General features: G+C 52.3%; 5 protein-coding genes across 5 annotated transcripts; 2 read left to right on the forward strand and 3 right to left on the reverse strand.

Annotated features, from left to right (window-relative positions):
• Nucleotides 1-1,723: 1,723 nt before the first annotated feature.
• On the reverse strand, nucleotides 1,724-5,021 carry N7473_006337 (MCM DNA helicase complex subunit MCM4; the record flags this gene model as incomplete). The annotated part of the gene is made up of 6 exons (XM_057152277.1): nucleotides 4,668-5,021; nucleotides 3,760-4,608; nucleotides 3,633-3,704; nucleotides 2,389-3,578; nucleotides 2,093-2,315; nucleotides 1,724-2,070 (listed from the first exon to the last, which is right to left on the reverse strand). The coding sequence occupies exons 1-6, from the start codon at nucleotides 4,948-4,950 to the stop codon at nucleotides 1,724-1,726; spliced, it is 2,964 nt and encodes a 987-aa protein (XP_057010082.1). The 5' UTR covers nucleotides 4,951-5,021.
• A 1,059-nt stretch (nucleotides 5,022-6,080) lies between these two features.
• N7473_006338 (putative DUF221 domain protein) lies at nucleotides 6,081-9,842 on the forward strand (the record flags this gene model as incomplete). Its single annotated transcript, XM_057152278.1, has 3 exons — nucleotides 6,081-6,247; nucleotides 6,318-8,746; nucleotides 8,815-9,842. 3 exons carry the CDS (start codon nucleotides 6,081-6,083, stop codon nucleotides 9,840-9,842), a joined length of 3,624 nt encoding a protein of 1,207 aa, XP_057010083.1.
• Nucleotides 9,843-10,128: 286 nt separating this feature from the next.
• On the reverse strand, nucleotides 10,129-11,400 carry rmt2 (protein-arginine N5-methyltransferase; the record flags this gene model as incomplete). The annotated part of the gene is made up of 1 exon (XM_057152279.1): nucleotides 10,129-11,400. One exon carries the CDS (start codon nucleotides 11,398-11,400, stop codon nucleotides 10,129-10,131), a length of 1,272 nt encoding a protein of 423 aa, XP_057010084.1.
• Nucleotides 11,401-11,816: 416 nt separating this feature from the next.
• N7473_006340 (prohibitin subunit PHB2) lies at nucleotides 11,817-12,914 on the reverse strand (the record flags this gene model as incomplete). The annotated part of the gene is made up of 4 exons (XM_057152280.1): nucleotides 11,817-12,140; nucleotides 12,204-12,559; nucleotides 12,622-12,690; nucleotides 12,746-12,914. 4 exons carry the CDS (start codon nucleotides 12,912-12,914, stop codon nucleotides 11,817-11,819), a joined length of 918 nt encoding a protein of 305 aa, XP_057010085.1.
• Nucleotides 12,915-13,050: 136 nt separating this feature from the next.
• On the forward strand, nucleotides 13,051-14,241 carry N7473_006341 (putative polyadenylation factor subunit CstF64). The gene is made up of 2 exons (XM_057152281.1): nucleotides 13,051-13,149; nucleotides 13,209-14,241. The coding sequence occupies exons 1-2, from the start codon at nucleotides 13,059-13,061 to the stop codon at nucleotides 13,904-13,906; spliced, it is 789 nt and encodes a 262-aa protein (XP_057010086.1). The 5' UTR covers nucleotides 13,051-13,058; the 3' UTR covers nucleotides 13,907-14,241.
• The last annotated feature ends 657 nt before the right edge of the window (nucleotides 14,242-14,898 follow it).

Genomic DNA, 14,898 nt, shown 5'->3' on the forward strand with positions numbered 1-14,898 from the left:
GTTACCCGTACTGCATCATCCAGCTTCTGGATGATTACTGTAGTATATTCTGCGTGTATAACCTTGTGTGATCAGCTAGTAATAATTGGAGAGCTTCACGAGGCCAATTGACCAGCGAGCGACACTCGTTGCTGCACGATGAGAGCTTGAGGAGAATTAAGGGTTCTGATTGGTTTATCGATGGCAGAGCTGCAGGCAAGGCAGATGACTCAGCATTCTGACTGGCCAGTCACCGTCACGAGATTCGCACGTGCTGCTCCTCGAGCACCAAACGAACCAAACTAAGAATGAAACAGCTGCACGCTAGTCTACAACTAGAGACGAGAGTAGTATAGTCTCAACTATCACGGAGGATTTCATTCTGATACTAACAGAGTTTTTTAGCACGGAACTTGCCGATTTGACATCATAAGGTTCACATATTCACCGATAAACATGGAAAATATATATCCCATTACTCCGTACATGATCTATCTTCCTGCACCCAACACCCTGGCACAGGTAGCATCCAGCATCCAACATACAGGGTTGTACTCCGTACTTATGCCAATCCGGATGGGCCAATTGTCCCCGAAGCCATGCACTGTGTAACCCGAAGCTTGACCTGGGTACTGTACATAGTTCCCCATTTGTTCCGAGTCTCCAACCAACTGCCCGTGGGGGCTGGCTGGTCCACCAGTGGGACCTGGGGTTGACAGTTATTTACTTACAAGTTACAACTACTTAGCACAGAGAATGGATTATCTATAGTCTGCTCAACATCCAGAATCCGAATATTTCTAGAAAATGAATGATTATGCCGTTTAAAAATGATAAGTCACAACCGATTTCTATATATCTCACAGGGATGTGCAGCCCTACTGTAATCACCCCGTTGCAAGCGAGGCGCCAAACTGGGGCCATGTCGGTTTAGCTCGAGGCCCACTGCTCAAGAGTCGAGACTCTCAACTCTGAAGTCTCTAGTGCATTTGCCCGGCAGCGGCAGCCTAAAAAGAACAAGAACTCGGTTGTGAAGAGGCAGTATCGTAGCCGAGGATGACAAGAGCCTATCTTTTAAGACAACTAACGCTGGGGATTTATTCGATACCCCTTATGCACGAAGCAGAGCAGATTTGAATTGTGACTACATACTGCAGGAGTTAAACTATCTATTCTCTAATTATCACATTCTTGTATCATAATGTGTACTGCATTCTGCATGTCGGCTGTCTACGCTTGCTTATACGTCGGCTAAACTGATCTCAGCTCAACCTGCACCGTTGATCAACATCGCTGAAAACGGAAGGCACTCACGCGACACCGGTCACTCACACAAATGACTGACTCAAGATAGTGAGATGGCACCACAACTACAGTATCTACATTATATGGATGCAGATGGTCGGTTAGGAGAACTGCAGTGGCTGTTGATTACGCTCAAGTGGGAAGCTGAGTGGGGCTTCATCATCAAGAAATGCATATGTATCTTCTCTTAAAATGTTACTACAGTAAACAATCCAACGCCTTCCCCTCGAAACAAAACAAAAACACCCCGTGATCCTGAGCTAGATATGCAGCCCCGGTCAATCATTGCATCGTCGGAAAATATATGGAGAAAAAGAAACAACCAAAGCAATCCGGGCAGAATAAAATAGTGTACCGACAGACATACTATTGGCTCTGCTCAGGTGGTAGAGAGAACCGATCAGACAAATATTGATCCATCCTCATCTCTCCTCACCCTCTAGGACAGACCAGTCGCCGCCCGACGAATACTCCGCCGAGCACCCTCACCCGAAACATGCACCGCGCCCTCAGCCTCAAGCGAGCGCACCGCATCACCAAACTGATGATGATCCAGCGCAACATCACTAGACTCAGTCATATCACGGAACAAATCACCCCAACGCACAGCCGTACCAGCCACACCACCACGCTCCTCAAGCCGTGCCAGCACAGCCTTCTTCAGGTCCTCACGCAGTCGGCGCTCACTAGCACTAGTACCTTCAGTCAACAGCCCCATATCGATCAGGCCAGTGCGGGCGTCCGTCGCGGCCTGCTTGATGGCGGAGCGGATCAGGCGCACGGCTTCTTCGACGTCGGTGGCGGTGACCTCGGGGGGAGAGGCGCATGCGCGCGTGTGCTTCTGAGAGACGGATCATGGATTCTAGTTGTCGGGTTGTGGCTGTGATGCGGCGCTCGGTGGCGCGGATGTCGTCGCCGAGCTGGCGCATGGCGACGTAGGCGTCGGAGAGGGCGGCGCCGGCTTCGGGGGTGATGACGGGGTGGACTCGGGTCTTGGCGTAGGTGATGTAGGCTGTGAGGAATTCGATGGGCTGGAGGGAAATGTTAGCTAGGCTGAAACAGGAACTAAAGTATCGGATGCCTGTGGGCTGTGGAAGTACATACCAGTATCTCCTCAGAGGCAGCGTTCTCGGGGGTATCCTCCAGATACATGCCGACCAAGTGCTTGGCCAGGCGGCGATCCTCTGTTTCGTCCACACGATCCAGAACGAGGTACACCAGGTCGAAACGAGAGAGCAGAGTTGGGGGCAGGTCAATATTCTGGGGAACGGGCAGCTTGGGGTTGTAGCGACTGCCGATTGGGTTGGCAGACGCCAGGATAGAGGTTCGGGCGTTGAGAGTGGTGATGATACCAGCCTTGGCGATGGACACGGTCTGCTGCTCCATCACTTCGTGGAGGACGGACCGGGTGGCTTCGTTCATCTTGTCGAACTCGTCAATGCAGCAAGTACCGCCATCAGACAAAACCAGGGCACCAGACTCCAGCACCATCTGCTTAGTCTCGGGGTCCCGAGTGACATAGGCAGTCAAACCGACAGCCGACGAACCCTTACCACTGGTGTAGACACCACGGGGGGCGATCTTGTGCACGTAACGCAGGAGTTGAGACTTGGCGGTAGAAGGGTCACCGCAAAGCAGGATGTTAATGTCACCACGGTACCGCGGGTTACCACCCTTCTGGAAGGTCTTGTTGGTACCGCCGAACATCTGCAGCAGGATACCCTTCTTCACATCGTCCGCCTCGTAGATACTAGGGGCCAGGGACCGCGACAGCAGCTCGTAGAGGTCGGGACGGGAAGCAGTGCGTCGAATCTTCTCTTCCTCCTCGGCCGAGATCTTGCGAGCCTGGTCGGCCTCGGCAGCTTGCTCAGACATCTCCTGCTCAATGGTGGACACATCAATGCCCATCTTCTTGCGGTCAACCTTCTGCACATGCAGAACATCGATGTAGGTCTTGAAGAGAGCCTTCTGCGAGCGTTGGCGAGCACTGACGCGCATCGGGTTGCAACGGAAGATACCCGTCACCTCGACGCGGTCACCAGCCTTGCAGACATCGACCAATTCATCGTAAACGCACAGAGACACGGAGTGAGGTGTTTGGCCATCGGGGACGTTATCTGGGGTTTCTTGCAGCTTAATGACTTGCTTGTCGGAGAAGTTGCAGCGGTTGTGAATGAGCTGCATGGAGTTTCGCGACTTGCAAGAGTCGCGAAGACAGGTAGTGGGCTCGGCAATTCTGCCACGGTCAATCTCGACAGTGACACCGTAGCTGCAGACACTGCAGCGGAAGAAAGCTAAAATTAGATTAGCAAAGTTGATCAATTTCGAATAGAGACTTTAAAACTCACCATCCTTCATGTCGGGAATAATAGGAGTGGTACGAATGACCAGACCCTTGATGCTGACCAGCTTGTCCATGTCTGTGACTAGTCAGTAATCTGCAAGTCGAAAATGCGAGCAAGTTTTAAGACTTACCAGCTGGGTCCAAATCTCTCATGTTGATGCTCTGGTCCAGGCCAAACGGCAGGACCTTATAGTTGACTGTCTCAACCTCCTGAACCAAATCAGGCACATCAGCGGCGGGACCAACGCCATCCGAGGTCAGGATAGACTGGCCGCGACGGTCGCGCTGGCCACCGCGCTGGATCTCGGACCGCAACACATCCATCTCCTTCAGAGCCAAATCAACCATGACGTCCTTGACAGCCTGATCCATTAAAGGCACGATTTCTTGCGGGTATGCAAGCAGCTGGTGCCACAGCTTTTGTGTGAGAGGATAGGCCTTGAGATTCTTGCAATCAAGGTTGAAAGTCGTCAAGCCAAGTCGGCGAATATCGTTCATCATAGTGATATATTCCCGCTTCTCTGCCGCCTCACCCATAATGCGAACCTCGTTATCCGACGCGCCCTCAGCCCAGAGGCGGTATTTCGTCGCAAAGTTGTACAGGAAATTCTTAAATGCGGACATGGAATCATGAATCGAGACATTCGTACCCCAAATCACACGAGTAGAGTTGCCTGCCATGGCCTCAGCCTCGGAGGTGCCAGGGTTGATGTTGGAAAAAGTCGCATCGGAGCGAGGAGCATTGTCACCAGCGGGCATGCCATTAGGACCAACGAACATGCGATTCCGACGAGCGGGGGTCGAGCTGAGACTGCTGGAGTGAAGGTCACTGCGGCGAGGGCCTCTGCGGCCGCCGCTGGGGGAGACGAATAGTCCACTGCTGGTACTCAGGGCATCGGAACGGATGTCAGAGCGGATATCGGATCGACCCAGACCACGAGCGGGACTGGAGCTGGCAATATAACTGATAGGAGAAGAATCTGCGCAAAGGTTAGTTGCTGGAAGTACAATTGGCCGCATGAAAATTCCTTCGGCATACCTCTCACTCCCTGGTTCGCTCGCGGGGTCCGGTCCCCATCATCAACCTGTGAGCTAGCATCACCCATTCTAACGTCTGGCGTCTCCGCACTCCGTTGCCTCATCGGAGAAGACTGGTAAGCTGCTGGGGAGGATGATGGGATGTTGCGCTCGGCGGCAAGGGCTCGGGCGGCACGGGGTGTTGATTCTCTGAGAGTCGGGCTGCTAGGGGGCTCTCGGGACGACCTTGACGGTGTGGATGACTTGTTGGAGGCACGAGTCCTCCGAGTAGCTGGTGAAGACATGATGCCTGTGTCTGTGTAAGTATGTGTGGTGGTCGATGGCGGGGGATGAGATGGTGGTGGTGGAGAATTATGGACGGAGATTCGAGTGTTTGGAGAAAGGGAGAGCAAAAGCTCTTTTTTCGGCGGGACGCGTGTAGAGGACCGAAACGCGAAGACGCGTTAAGTGGTTTCCCTTTTGGGATGGCGCGTTACCCAGGCACAGATCACATGATCAGAAAGACAAAGTTGGGCAATAAGAAGATCATGTGATCTTGAAGGGCGATTCTCACGTGACATGACCGGGGAAAAGGGGGTGCCTAAGCCACACTCTGTCTTGATTGGGCAGTGCAGATTACCTCATTTAAGAGTCCCTCAAGCACAGCCACTTTCGAGGTCCCCTCGGCTCCACTTTTGTCCTTTTCTGGACCCGTTGACCGTGGCGCCCTCCTCCCCTTTTGGTCCGTTTGTTGGTCGTAGTATCCCTAACTTTGTCGCTTTGTTGACTGAAACAGATTGGCAACAACAGGCACAATACTCCAATTGGTATACAGATTGGTGCATATTTTTTCGCAGAGTCGCAAAGTCGCAAGTCCTCAACCCTGCTGTCGCTTTGCGCTTCCCACTCTCGCTGAAGCCGCCGGGATCTGCTTGGCTGTTTCACCAGACGCCTGATGTCATCCTACAGGGCGATCGGCAATTCCACGATCCCTCCAATCATCCCTGTTTTTGCCCTCTCGCGGGGGAGCTGTCAGGTCCGTGGGCGCCAACCCAAACACCAGCCACTGTTGTCATTATTGTATTATCATTCAAAGCTGGCCTTGTTTGGTGGGTAACTAACGAGTGGGTAGCGAGGAGTTCGTAGGGCAGTCCCGCTGCCGATCGTCTTTGTTGTTCATCTTTCCCTTCGAAACTCCCCCCAGTTTCTTCTTCGTTGAGAAATCTACTTTTTACTTCATTCCTGACGCCCGACCGGCCATGTGCTGCTCTTCTACCATTATTCTCGACGAAATTTGACTCCGCCAGAAACAACTCGTGCAAGCGATATCAGATCTTCGAGACGGTGTTTTCGGGCGGCCGCCGATCTTCACTCCAGCATCTGATCGCCTTCATCACTTCTCAACCTTGCGGCCCAAGATTGACTGCTGATCACCATGCCTTCAAGTCTCGAAGAGGCGTTGTCGCATACTGGCGGCAATGGAAAATCAGAGGAGGGTGTCTCCCTCAAGAGTTTCTTGGCCTCGCTGGCGACGGCCATGATTGTCTTTGCTGTCGAGTTTCTACTATTCATGCTTCTCAAAGGCAAACTAACGCGCATCTAGTGAGTGTCGCATTTAAAGACAACGAACGTTGCGAAAAGTGAGAACCAAGACTGATGTTCTTCTCTGTAGTCAACCACGAACCTACCTTGTCCCAGACCGAGAACGTACAGAACCCTCCCCACCAGGTCTCTTTCGGTGGATTGGCCCAGTGTTTCGAACCTCCAGCTCAGAATTCATTCAAAAATGTGGCCTCGATGCCTATTTCTTCCTCCGCTATTTGCGCATGCTCCTCAAGATCTTTATTCCTATGGGGTTTTTGATCTTGCCGGTACTGTTGCCCATCAACAGGGTGGGAGGAAAGGGCACCACATACCAAAATGGTTCTGATTCTGGTGCACGATGGAATGTCAGTGGCTTGGATCAATTGGCTTGGGGTAACGTGAAACCAGAGCACACCGACCGCTATTGGGCGCATTGTGTCCTGGCAGTAATCATGATTTTCTACGTCTGCGCCATCTTCTTCGACGAGCTACGAGGCTATATTCGTATGCGTCAAGCCTATATGACATCCCCGCAACATCGACTACGAGCCTCTGCGACAACCGTGCTCGTCACAGCTATTCCCCACAGCTGGCTGAACGTCGAGTCACTGGACAAGCTGTTCGATGTCTTTCCCGGTGGCATTCGAAACATTTGGATCAACCGCAACTTTGACGAGTTGAATGAAAAAGTCAAGGAGCGAAATGGGCTCGCCCTCAAGCTCGAGGCAGCCGAGACGGATTTGATCCGTAAATGCAAAAAGGCAGCTCTGAAGAAAGCCAAGGCCGAGGCAAAGATGGCCGGGAAAAGTAAGACGGAGGCGAATAATGAAGAGAAAACTGCAACCGACCAACGAGCGGCTCAAATGGCCATGGGCCCTGGAATTAGTTCTGGTGACCCTCACCAGGCTCATACTTTGCGCGAAGTTTTACATGGACACCCCGACACACATAAGCGTGGTGCATCTGATGGGTCACGCACTGGTGGAGGAGTATTTGATCCGGCACTGATGGCAGCCGGTCTGGTTGGACACGGCGTGGAGAAACTTGGGAAAACGGTCAAAGGTGGTCTCAAGAAGGTGGAAGTTGGCTTTGACAACACATTGACCCGTAATGGTGGCCTTGTGGAGAAAGCCGACAACGACTTGCCAGTCCGTGGAAGAAGCCCCCCTATGTTTGACGGAGATTCGCCCACCAATGACCTAGCTATGGGATCTTTCAATTCGACCACCAAGCCAAAAGAACCCGAAGACGGCCAGATTGGTAGCATGTGCCAAGACACCAGACCGACACCCCAGAAGCGGCCGTCCTGGAAGGATCGCATGTCATCCCACCTATCTACTCACTCCAAGAGATCCGGACCTGAGCTCGATGAGTATCCGTTGACAGGCCCGGATTCTCCTACGACTGCTACGCCGGCCAAGTCCAAGACACGCAAGGACCTTGGGGACCGGCGTAAAAGTCACAAAGAAGGAGACGAGATTGAAGGAGAAGAGTACCCCATTGCCTACAATGAGGATTTCGATAACGAAGACTATGGAGAGCCACTTTGGAAGCAGCATGTTCGGCAAAAGGACAGAGAGACTCACCGTCTGCCCATATTTGGGTGGAAATGGATGCCTTCACTTTGGCTGATTGGCAAGAAGGTTGATACTATCGACTACTGCCGGAAGGAACTTGCGCGATTGAATCTGGAGATTGAGGTTGATCAGCAACACCCCGAACGATTTCCGCTGATGAATTCTGCCTTCATTCAATTCAATCACCAGGTTGCGGCTCACATGGCTTGCCAATCTGTCGCACACCACATGCCAAAGCAGATGGCCCCTCGAATCGTGGAGATTTCCCCGGATGATGTGATCTGGGACAACATGTCTATGAAATGGTGGGAACGCTATCTGCGTACCTTTGGCATTGTCACTTTGGTCATCGGTATGGTTATTGGATGGGCCTTCCCCGTTGCCTTTACTGGACTTCTATCGCAACTGTCATACCTCGAAGGAGCTTTCACATGGCTCACCTGGCTCAATAAGTTGCCTGCGTGGTTGATCTCCGCTATCCAGGGTATTCTTCCGGCACTTTGCTTGGCCATTCTTATGGCTCTTTTGCCCCTAATCCTCCGCTTCCTGAGCAAGGCTCAAGGTGTGCATACAGGCATGGCTATTGAGTTGACCGTCCAGAACTATTACTTTGCATTCCTATTTGTGCAGCTGTTCCTGGTCGTCACAATTGCCTCCAGTTTTACGACCATCATTGAGAATGTCACAAATGTGACCAGCTGGCCCGAACTGCTGGCCACGAATATTCCCAAGTCGAGTAACTACTTCTTCTCCTACATGATTCTGCAAGCCATGTCTGTGAGCGCGGGTGCTCTGGTGCAGATCTTTGGTCTTGTCAGCTGGTTCATTCTCGCCCCGATCATGGATTCGACAGCACGGAAGAAGTGGGCACGGACAACAAATCTGAACCAAATGCAATGGGGTACCTTTTTCCCTGTCTACACCACCTTGGCTTCAATTGGTATGTAATCCAATCTTCTCGTTTTCACGCAAATTTCTGAGGCGCTCTCTAACCAATTTCCCGGCTAGGTCTGATCTACTGTGTTGTTGCGCCGCTCATTATGGTGTTCAACATTATCACATTCAGCCTCTTCTGGTTTGTCTATCGCTACAACACTCTATATGTGACTAAATTCCGCTTCGACACTGGTGGTCTCCTCTTCCCGCGGGCTGTCAACCAATTGTTCACCGGACTGTATTTCATGGAGGTATGCCTGATCGGCTTGTTCTTCCTCGTGCGAGATACACAGGGATCGGTCGCTTGCAAAGGTCAAGCTATTGTCATGATTATCGTTCTGGTCTTGACTATTGGCTTCCAAATCCTCCTCAATGAGGCATTTGGTCCGCTTCTGCGTTATCTACCAATCACTTTGGAAGACGACGCTGTTCGCCGAGATGGAGAATTCCACCGTGCCCAGCTAGCTCGACTTGGCCTTGGCGATGACGGCGATGACGAGGACGAGGATGATCAACTCGAGCACCGTCTCGCCAATCGGGAGCGCAAGGAGCTTAATCAGGACCGAGACGCGCACGACATTGAATTGAAGGCCCTGGAGGCAGACCGTGAGGGACGAAAGCGTCACGACTCGGGTCTTTTGACTACACCTAAACTCGGCTCGAAGCGGCAATCCTGGGCTGATCGCTCACCTGACAGGCGGTCAAAGTTCTTTGCGGTGAACTCAGCTGGCCCGAGTCCAACTATTAAGGCTCTCCGAGAGAAGATGGCTCACGATACCGAAGCGCAAGGACCTGCCACCAACACCGTGGGCCATGCCCTCTTCGAAGGTATTCACGACGAACTGGAAGACCTCACACCGGATGAGCGTGATCAACTGGTACAGCGAGCTTTCCAACATGAAGCTCTTCGCGCTAAACGACCAGTGATTTGGATCCCACGAGACGACCTTGGCATTAGTGATGACGAGGTTTACCGCACACAGCGGTTCAGCAAGCACATTTGGGTCAGTAACGAGTACCAGGCACTGGACGGCAAGTGTCGAACGATCTTCAGCCGCAGTCCACCTGATTTCTCAGAGGTGGATCTGATCCAACTGTAGCATAGTACATTTTTCATGAGGCGTTCAGAGTTCGCCTCTTCTTTACGTTTGGCGGTTTTTCTTTCGCGTTGTTCTTTTGCATAGCTATTTTTGAGCGTTCGACATATGTCTGTCTTCATAGAAATGAAAGCATGAGCAGAAGATTATATTCAAGTGAAGTTCAATACGATCAGACGCTTAATCGTATTCATGTCGGCATGGGTGCTGCCATTCTATTCCATCATGAAGTTCAAATAAATCATTATCCCATATACAATCAACAGTATCTTGAATAACTGTACATCACTCAATCCATAAACCGACAAAGCGGCAGACGATAATTCTCAACAACCCAATACGCCCGTCTCACCCCATCCCACTCGCCCTCCAACTTCGGCACCGGAATCTCCTCCCACTCAACATCAAAGCCCGCCTCAAACAAATCCATCTCAGCAACCTTCTGATAAACATCATAAGAAATCTGCCGATCAGCACCCATCCCATTAAAAAACCCCCACTTCCCATCCTGCTCCAACAACCCAATAACCTGCTCGGAGAAGAAATCCCGGAAATCCGCATACGACTCTGCGAACGTATCATAATAGATCGCGTCGAATGTAACGCCCTCGCCCACTAGGCCGGGAAGAACGTCCTGCCAACGGCCCTCGTGGATGGTCACGCCGGGCTTGGTGTCCCAGCCCTTGGTTCTCATGTCGGCTAGTACGGATGGGTGCGCTTCGATGATGTGGTGTTCGGCGGGGGATTGGGCTTGGAAGAATCCGTCTACGATGCCCATGCCGTGGCCGATATTGAGGACTTTGAGGCCTGGGCGGGGCAGGAGGGATTTGGCGGATTTGAGCATGATGTCGCTTTCCCAGCGCATCATGACGCCGTTTGCGTCTGAGTCGAGGATTCGGTCGTTGGAGATAGAGAGGGTGGAGGAGAGGTAGCCCCTGTTGTTGACGTTGGGGTTTACGGGAGTGGGTTCAGATGCAGATACAGATTCGGCGGGTTGTTCTGTAGAGACTTCGACGAGCTCGGGTGCTGTCTCGTCTTCAACCTTGTCCTCGGTGTTCTCTGTAGCCTCGTCCTCATCCTCATCCTCATCATCGCCGTCCGATAGCGCCGCATACTCGTCCAACCGGTTAAGCAGCATCTCCGCACGCACACCAGCATCAACAATCAACTCATACAGATCCAACGCCCCAATACGCCTCGCCAAACAACCCGGCGTCTCATTCTTATTATCAAGATCATTCCAAATAGCACCCTCCTGCAACAAGAACTTGACTGTCTCAGTACCAGACTCCAACAGCTCCTTATCCGCAGACGCAGCCTCGCCGTTCGTCTTCTCGTCTTCGTCCGGCTCGCATGCTGCAATGGCCGCGTGAAGGGGCGAGTAGCCCGTCTCCGGGTCTTTCACGTTCGCTGCATCGGGCAGGGAGGATTGTGTACGGCAGAGACGGCGAAGTTTGGCGATATCGTGCTGTGAGGCTGCGAGGAGGATCTCTTGGACGTCTAGGTCGACGTCGATTTCTGTTAGATGGATTTGAGGGTCGTTGGTGGTGGGGTCGGTCATTTTGGTTGGGGTTCTGGAAATTTTGTTAGTCGCGAGACGGATTGGAAGTAGCATTGAGCTGGAATAGCCCTTTGTTATTGCTCTTGAGGAGATGTATACTTACCAAGACTCTTGACTCCCTTTAACAATTGGTGCTGAGAATCTAAAAGTGGCGGAAGCTCAAAAAAAAAGTGGGTGGAGTCTCCGCTCGCCGCCTTTGTCCCCGCGCCGAAAATATATCTTGGCCGCTGGTCAGCATCATGCACCACTACTAGCCTAGGGACAATCCATCTTATCTTAATGTATCTTGATACCTTAGTCCACAGAGGACTGGAAGAGACTTTGAAGATAGTTTGAAGAGAAGAGACCGCATTCTGATGCGACTAATAAGCTATTTGTACATGATTCCACTACCCGTGCGCCCCGATTAATGTAGTTTATTTCACATCCACACCCTGCGCGTTGACATTCAGGCCCAAGCCCTGGGTGTCCAGGTACAGCTTGTTCTTGCCACCGCCCTCCTGCAAGATCTGGGCAATCTGGCGGGCGTTCTCAATCTTCCGCAGCTCGATATAACTCTTGCTCTTCTTGATAGCGTCACCAATGAGCTCGGCCGAGCGAGCCTCACCCTGGGCGCGCACAATGAAAGCCTGCTTCTCCTGGCGGGCCTTGTCAACAACGAAGGCCGCACGCTGGGCGTCCTGCTGGGCAACCTGCTTGGCTTCGACGGCAGCAGTGAACTCGGGAGAGAAGGTCAGGTGCTAGATAGCGAGGTAGATGTTAGTTCTGGGCGTAGCTCCAACCGGAGATAAAGAAGTGCATACCGTCAAGGAGACATCATCAAGAGCGATGTTGAAGCGCGCCGCACGCCGGGCCAGGTTCTCCCGAACGAGACGGGCAACGTTCTCACGCTGAGTGATCAGCTGGCTGGCATTGAACTGAGCGACAACGCTCTTCAGGACCTCGTTGACAATCGAGGGCAGAACACGCTCATCAAAGTCCTGGCCAAGTGTACGGTAGATCTGAGGGAGTGCGTCGACGCGAGGACGGGACAGGACACGGCAGGTGATGTTGACCATCTGCAAATCCTTGGTACCAGTCAAGGAGGCAATGTTGCGCGGCTTCGCGCGGACATCGTAGACAATTGGGGTTTCAAGCCAGGGAATCCGGAAGTGAGTTCCTGCAAGAGATCCCGAAGGGTCAGTTCCGAGCTCGTGTGCTCCGTCAGCCAAGATGTCATACCTTCGTTGTAGATCTCCTTCTTCACACCGCTGACCCGAGAGTACTTGATAGCACGGTGACCACCATCAACTAGACAAAGAGATTAGATTGAGATACTCTACATACCACCGCATAGACAACGTACCGTTGAAGAGTGAGTTCGAGACAGCCCAGCCGCCCACGCCGAGCAGGATGAGACCAGCAAGGCCTATGCCGCCGCCACGACCACCACCGGGAATCCCACCGAAACCACCCTTGCGCCTTTGCAGCATGAGCTGCACTCGCTCCCAGGCCTCTCGTTGATTCTGAGACATGTTGTGAGGGTGTTTGTAGAGGTATGAGGATGAGATGGATGAAGACGGGAGTTCGAAGAAGGTCGAGAGGTAGGCGGTCAAGCTTAAATCCGGCAGAACCACCGATCTTCCTTCAACCTTCTGCAACAGCTTTGACCTTCCGAGATGCTTCATCAACGGCATCGCAGAGCTAACTCCGCAGCCATGGCACCCGACCGGTCAGGCAAGAGTGTGTTCCTGGGGAACATTCCCTACAGTATGTCAATGGCTCTAGTGTGAAATAAGCTTTGTTTGCAATGCTAATCTTTCACGTAGATCTCACCGAGGAACAGGTCAAAGACATCCTCAGCACAGCAGGAACTGTGACCAAGTTTCGTTTGATGATGAACCCGGAGACTGGAAAGCCCAAGGGATATGGATTCGCAGACTTTGCCGATGCCGACGCGGCAGCTTCCGCCGTTCGCAACCTAAACGACTACGAGATCATGGGTCGCAAGATTCGGGTCGACTGGCCTCACAACAATGAGAAAGACTCGGTGCCAGCCGATTACCCTCAACAGACACAGCCGATTGAGCAAGACTCTGTACCACAAATGCAACAGATCCCTGGCGCTGCGCCACTCCCTCCCTTGCCCCCAGGCGTCGACGTACCTCCTCATCTCGACTGCCCTACCGCTATCTCGCAAACTCTCGCCTCTCTCCCTCCCAACCAGCTCCTCGATGTTCTTACACAAATGAAGTCTCTGGCGGTCGCAGATCCAGTTCGGGCCACAGAGCTCCTACGCCAAGCTCCTCAGCTTGCCTACGCCATTTTCCAAGCTCTGCTGCTCATGAATCTGGTTGACTACCAGCTTTTGGGATCGCTTGTTGAGCAAACTGCTCAGCCTCAAGCTCCCCCCAGGCTGCCCCCCACTACCAGCAATATGGCATGCCTGGCCAAGTCGGAACACCACCTGTGGCTGGCGGTCCCTTTGCGCCTCCACCCCCACAAGCTGCCGCCCCGCCACAGGTAACAGGCCAAGATGAGCTGCTCCAGCAAGTCCTGAACATGCCGCAGTCAGCGATTGATGCTCTGCCTCCGATGGAGCGGAGCCAAGTCATGCTTTTGCGCCAGCAGTTGTTGCAGGGTGGCATGCGGTGATTGCCTTGATTGCCGTTGCCCTGATCCCTGTTTATGCGAGGGATTGTCCCCTAACGAGCATGGCCACGGTACCAACATTTCCCCTTTTTTTTTACTTCCCTTTTCATGTTTCTAATGGGGTTTCACGAGGCGAACGGCGGCGCAAAGAATTGGGTTTGTTTTTCTTCATGGGCTATCTTGCATATCAGCTTTCGATCAACATGTGCCCTCTAGGGATAATCCAAATATCCATCTTCCAATTGATTTCCATTGTGTTCTACCAGCTGCAATCAGCGCATGTAGCCTCCACTTAAGGCCCCATAAGGCCCCGTAATGATCCAATGGTCCGAGCATGCCAAATACCGTGTATTGCTGTCACTAGCCGCCGGCATCGCTACCTGTACGTCTAAACATACATTCGTGCTTTCGTTTCAATTCTAATCTTGCTGCCTCAACCCAATCTTAGCGGCTATTTATACGAATGCCAGTCCCATTAGTAGCGTCGATAGGATATTTCGTTCTGTGTATCCAAAGCTATGATCCCTCTACTACTGTGAATAGACCAAAGATCTAGCACTACCTGCGAACGTTCCTGATGTATGGTATTATGTACGACTAGTTAGTCCGGAATTCCGTAAAGAATATACTTACCTTCATATTCCATGGACCATCACCTAAACCCTGAATTTTGAGCTTGGAAGCCGGCCACCTTCTTATGAGGGTGAAATGGAACTCCACGGAAACTGCTACTGTACCTAACTCCCCGATTGTTCGCGTGGGCCCCCCAAACGCAAAAGAGGCAAGAACCCCAACACTGAGCTTTCGTCCCAAACGGGTTAGTCCGAGGCGGCAGCTCGAGCACAAAAGCAGATTCTCGGCTGCCGG

This window comes from Penicillium subrubescens (assembly GCF_028828155.1).
Source record: "Penicillium subrubescens strain IBT 31985 chromosome Unknown utg000004l_segment0_segment0, whole genome shotgun sequence".
Classification (NCBI taxonomy): Eukaryota; Fungi; Ascomycota; class Eurotiomycetes; order Eurotiales; family Aspergillaceae; genus Penicillium; species Penicillium subrubescens.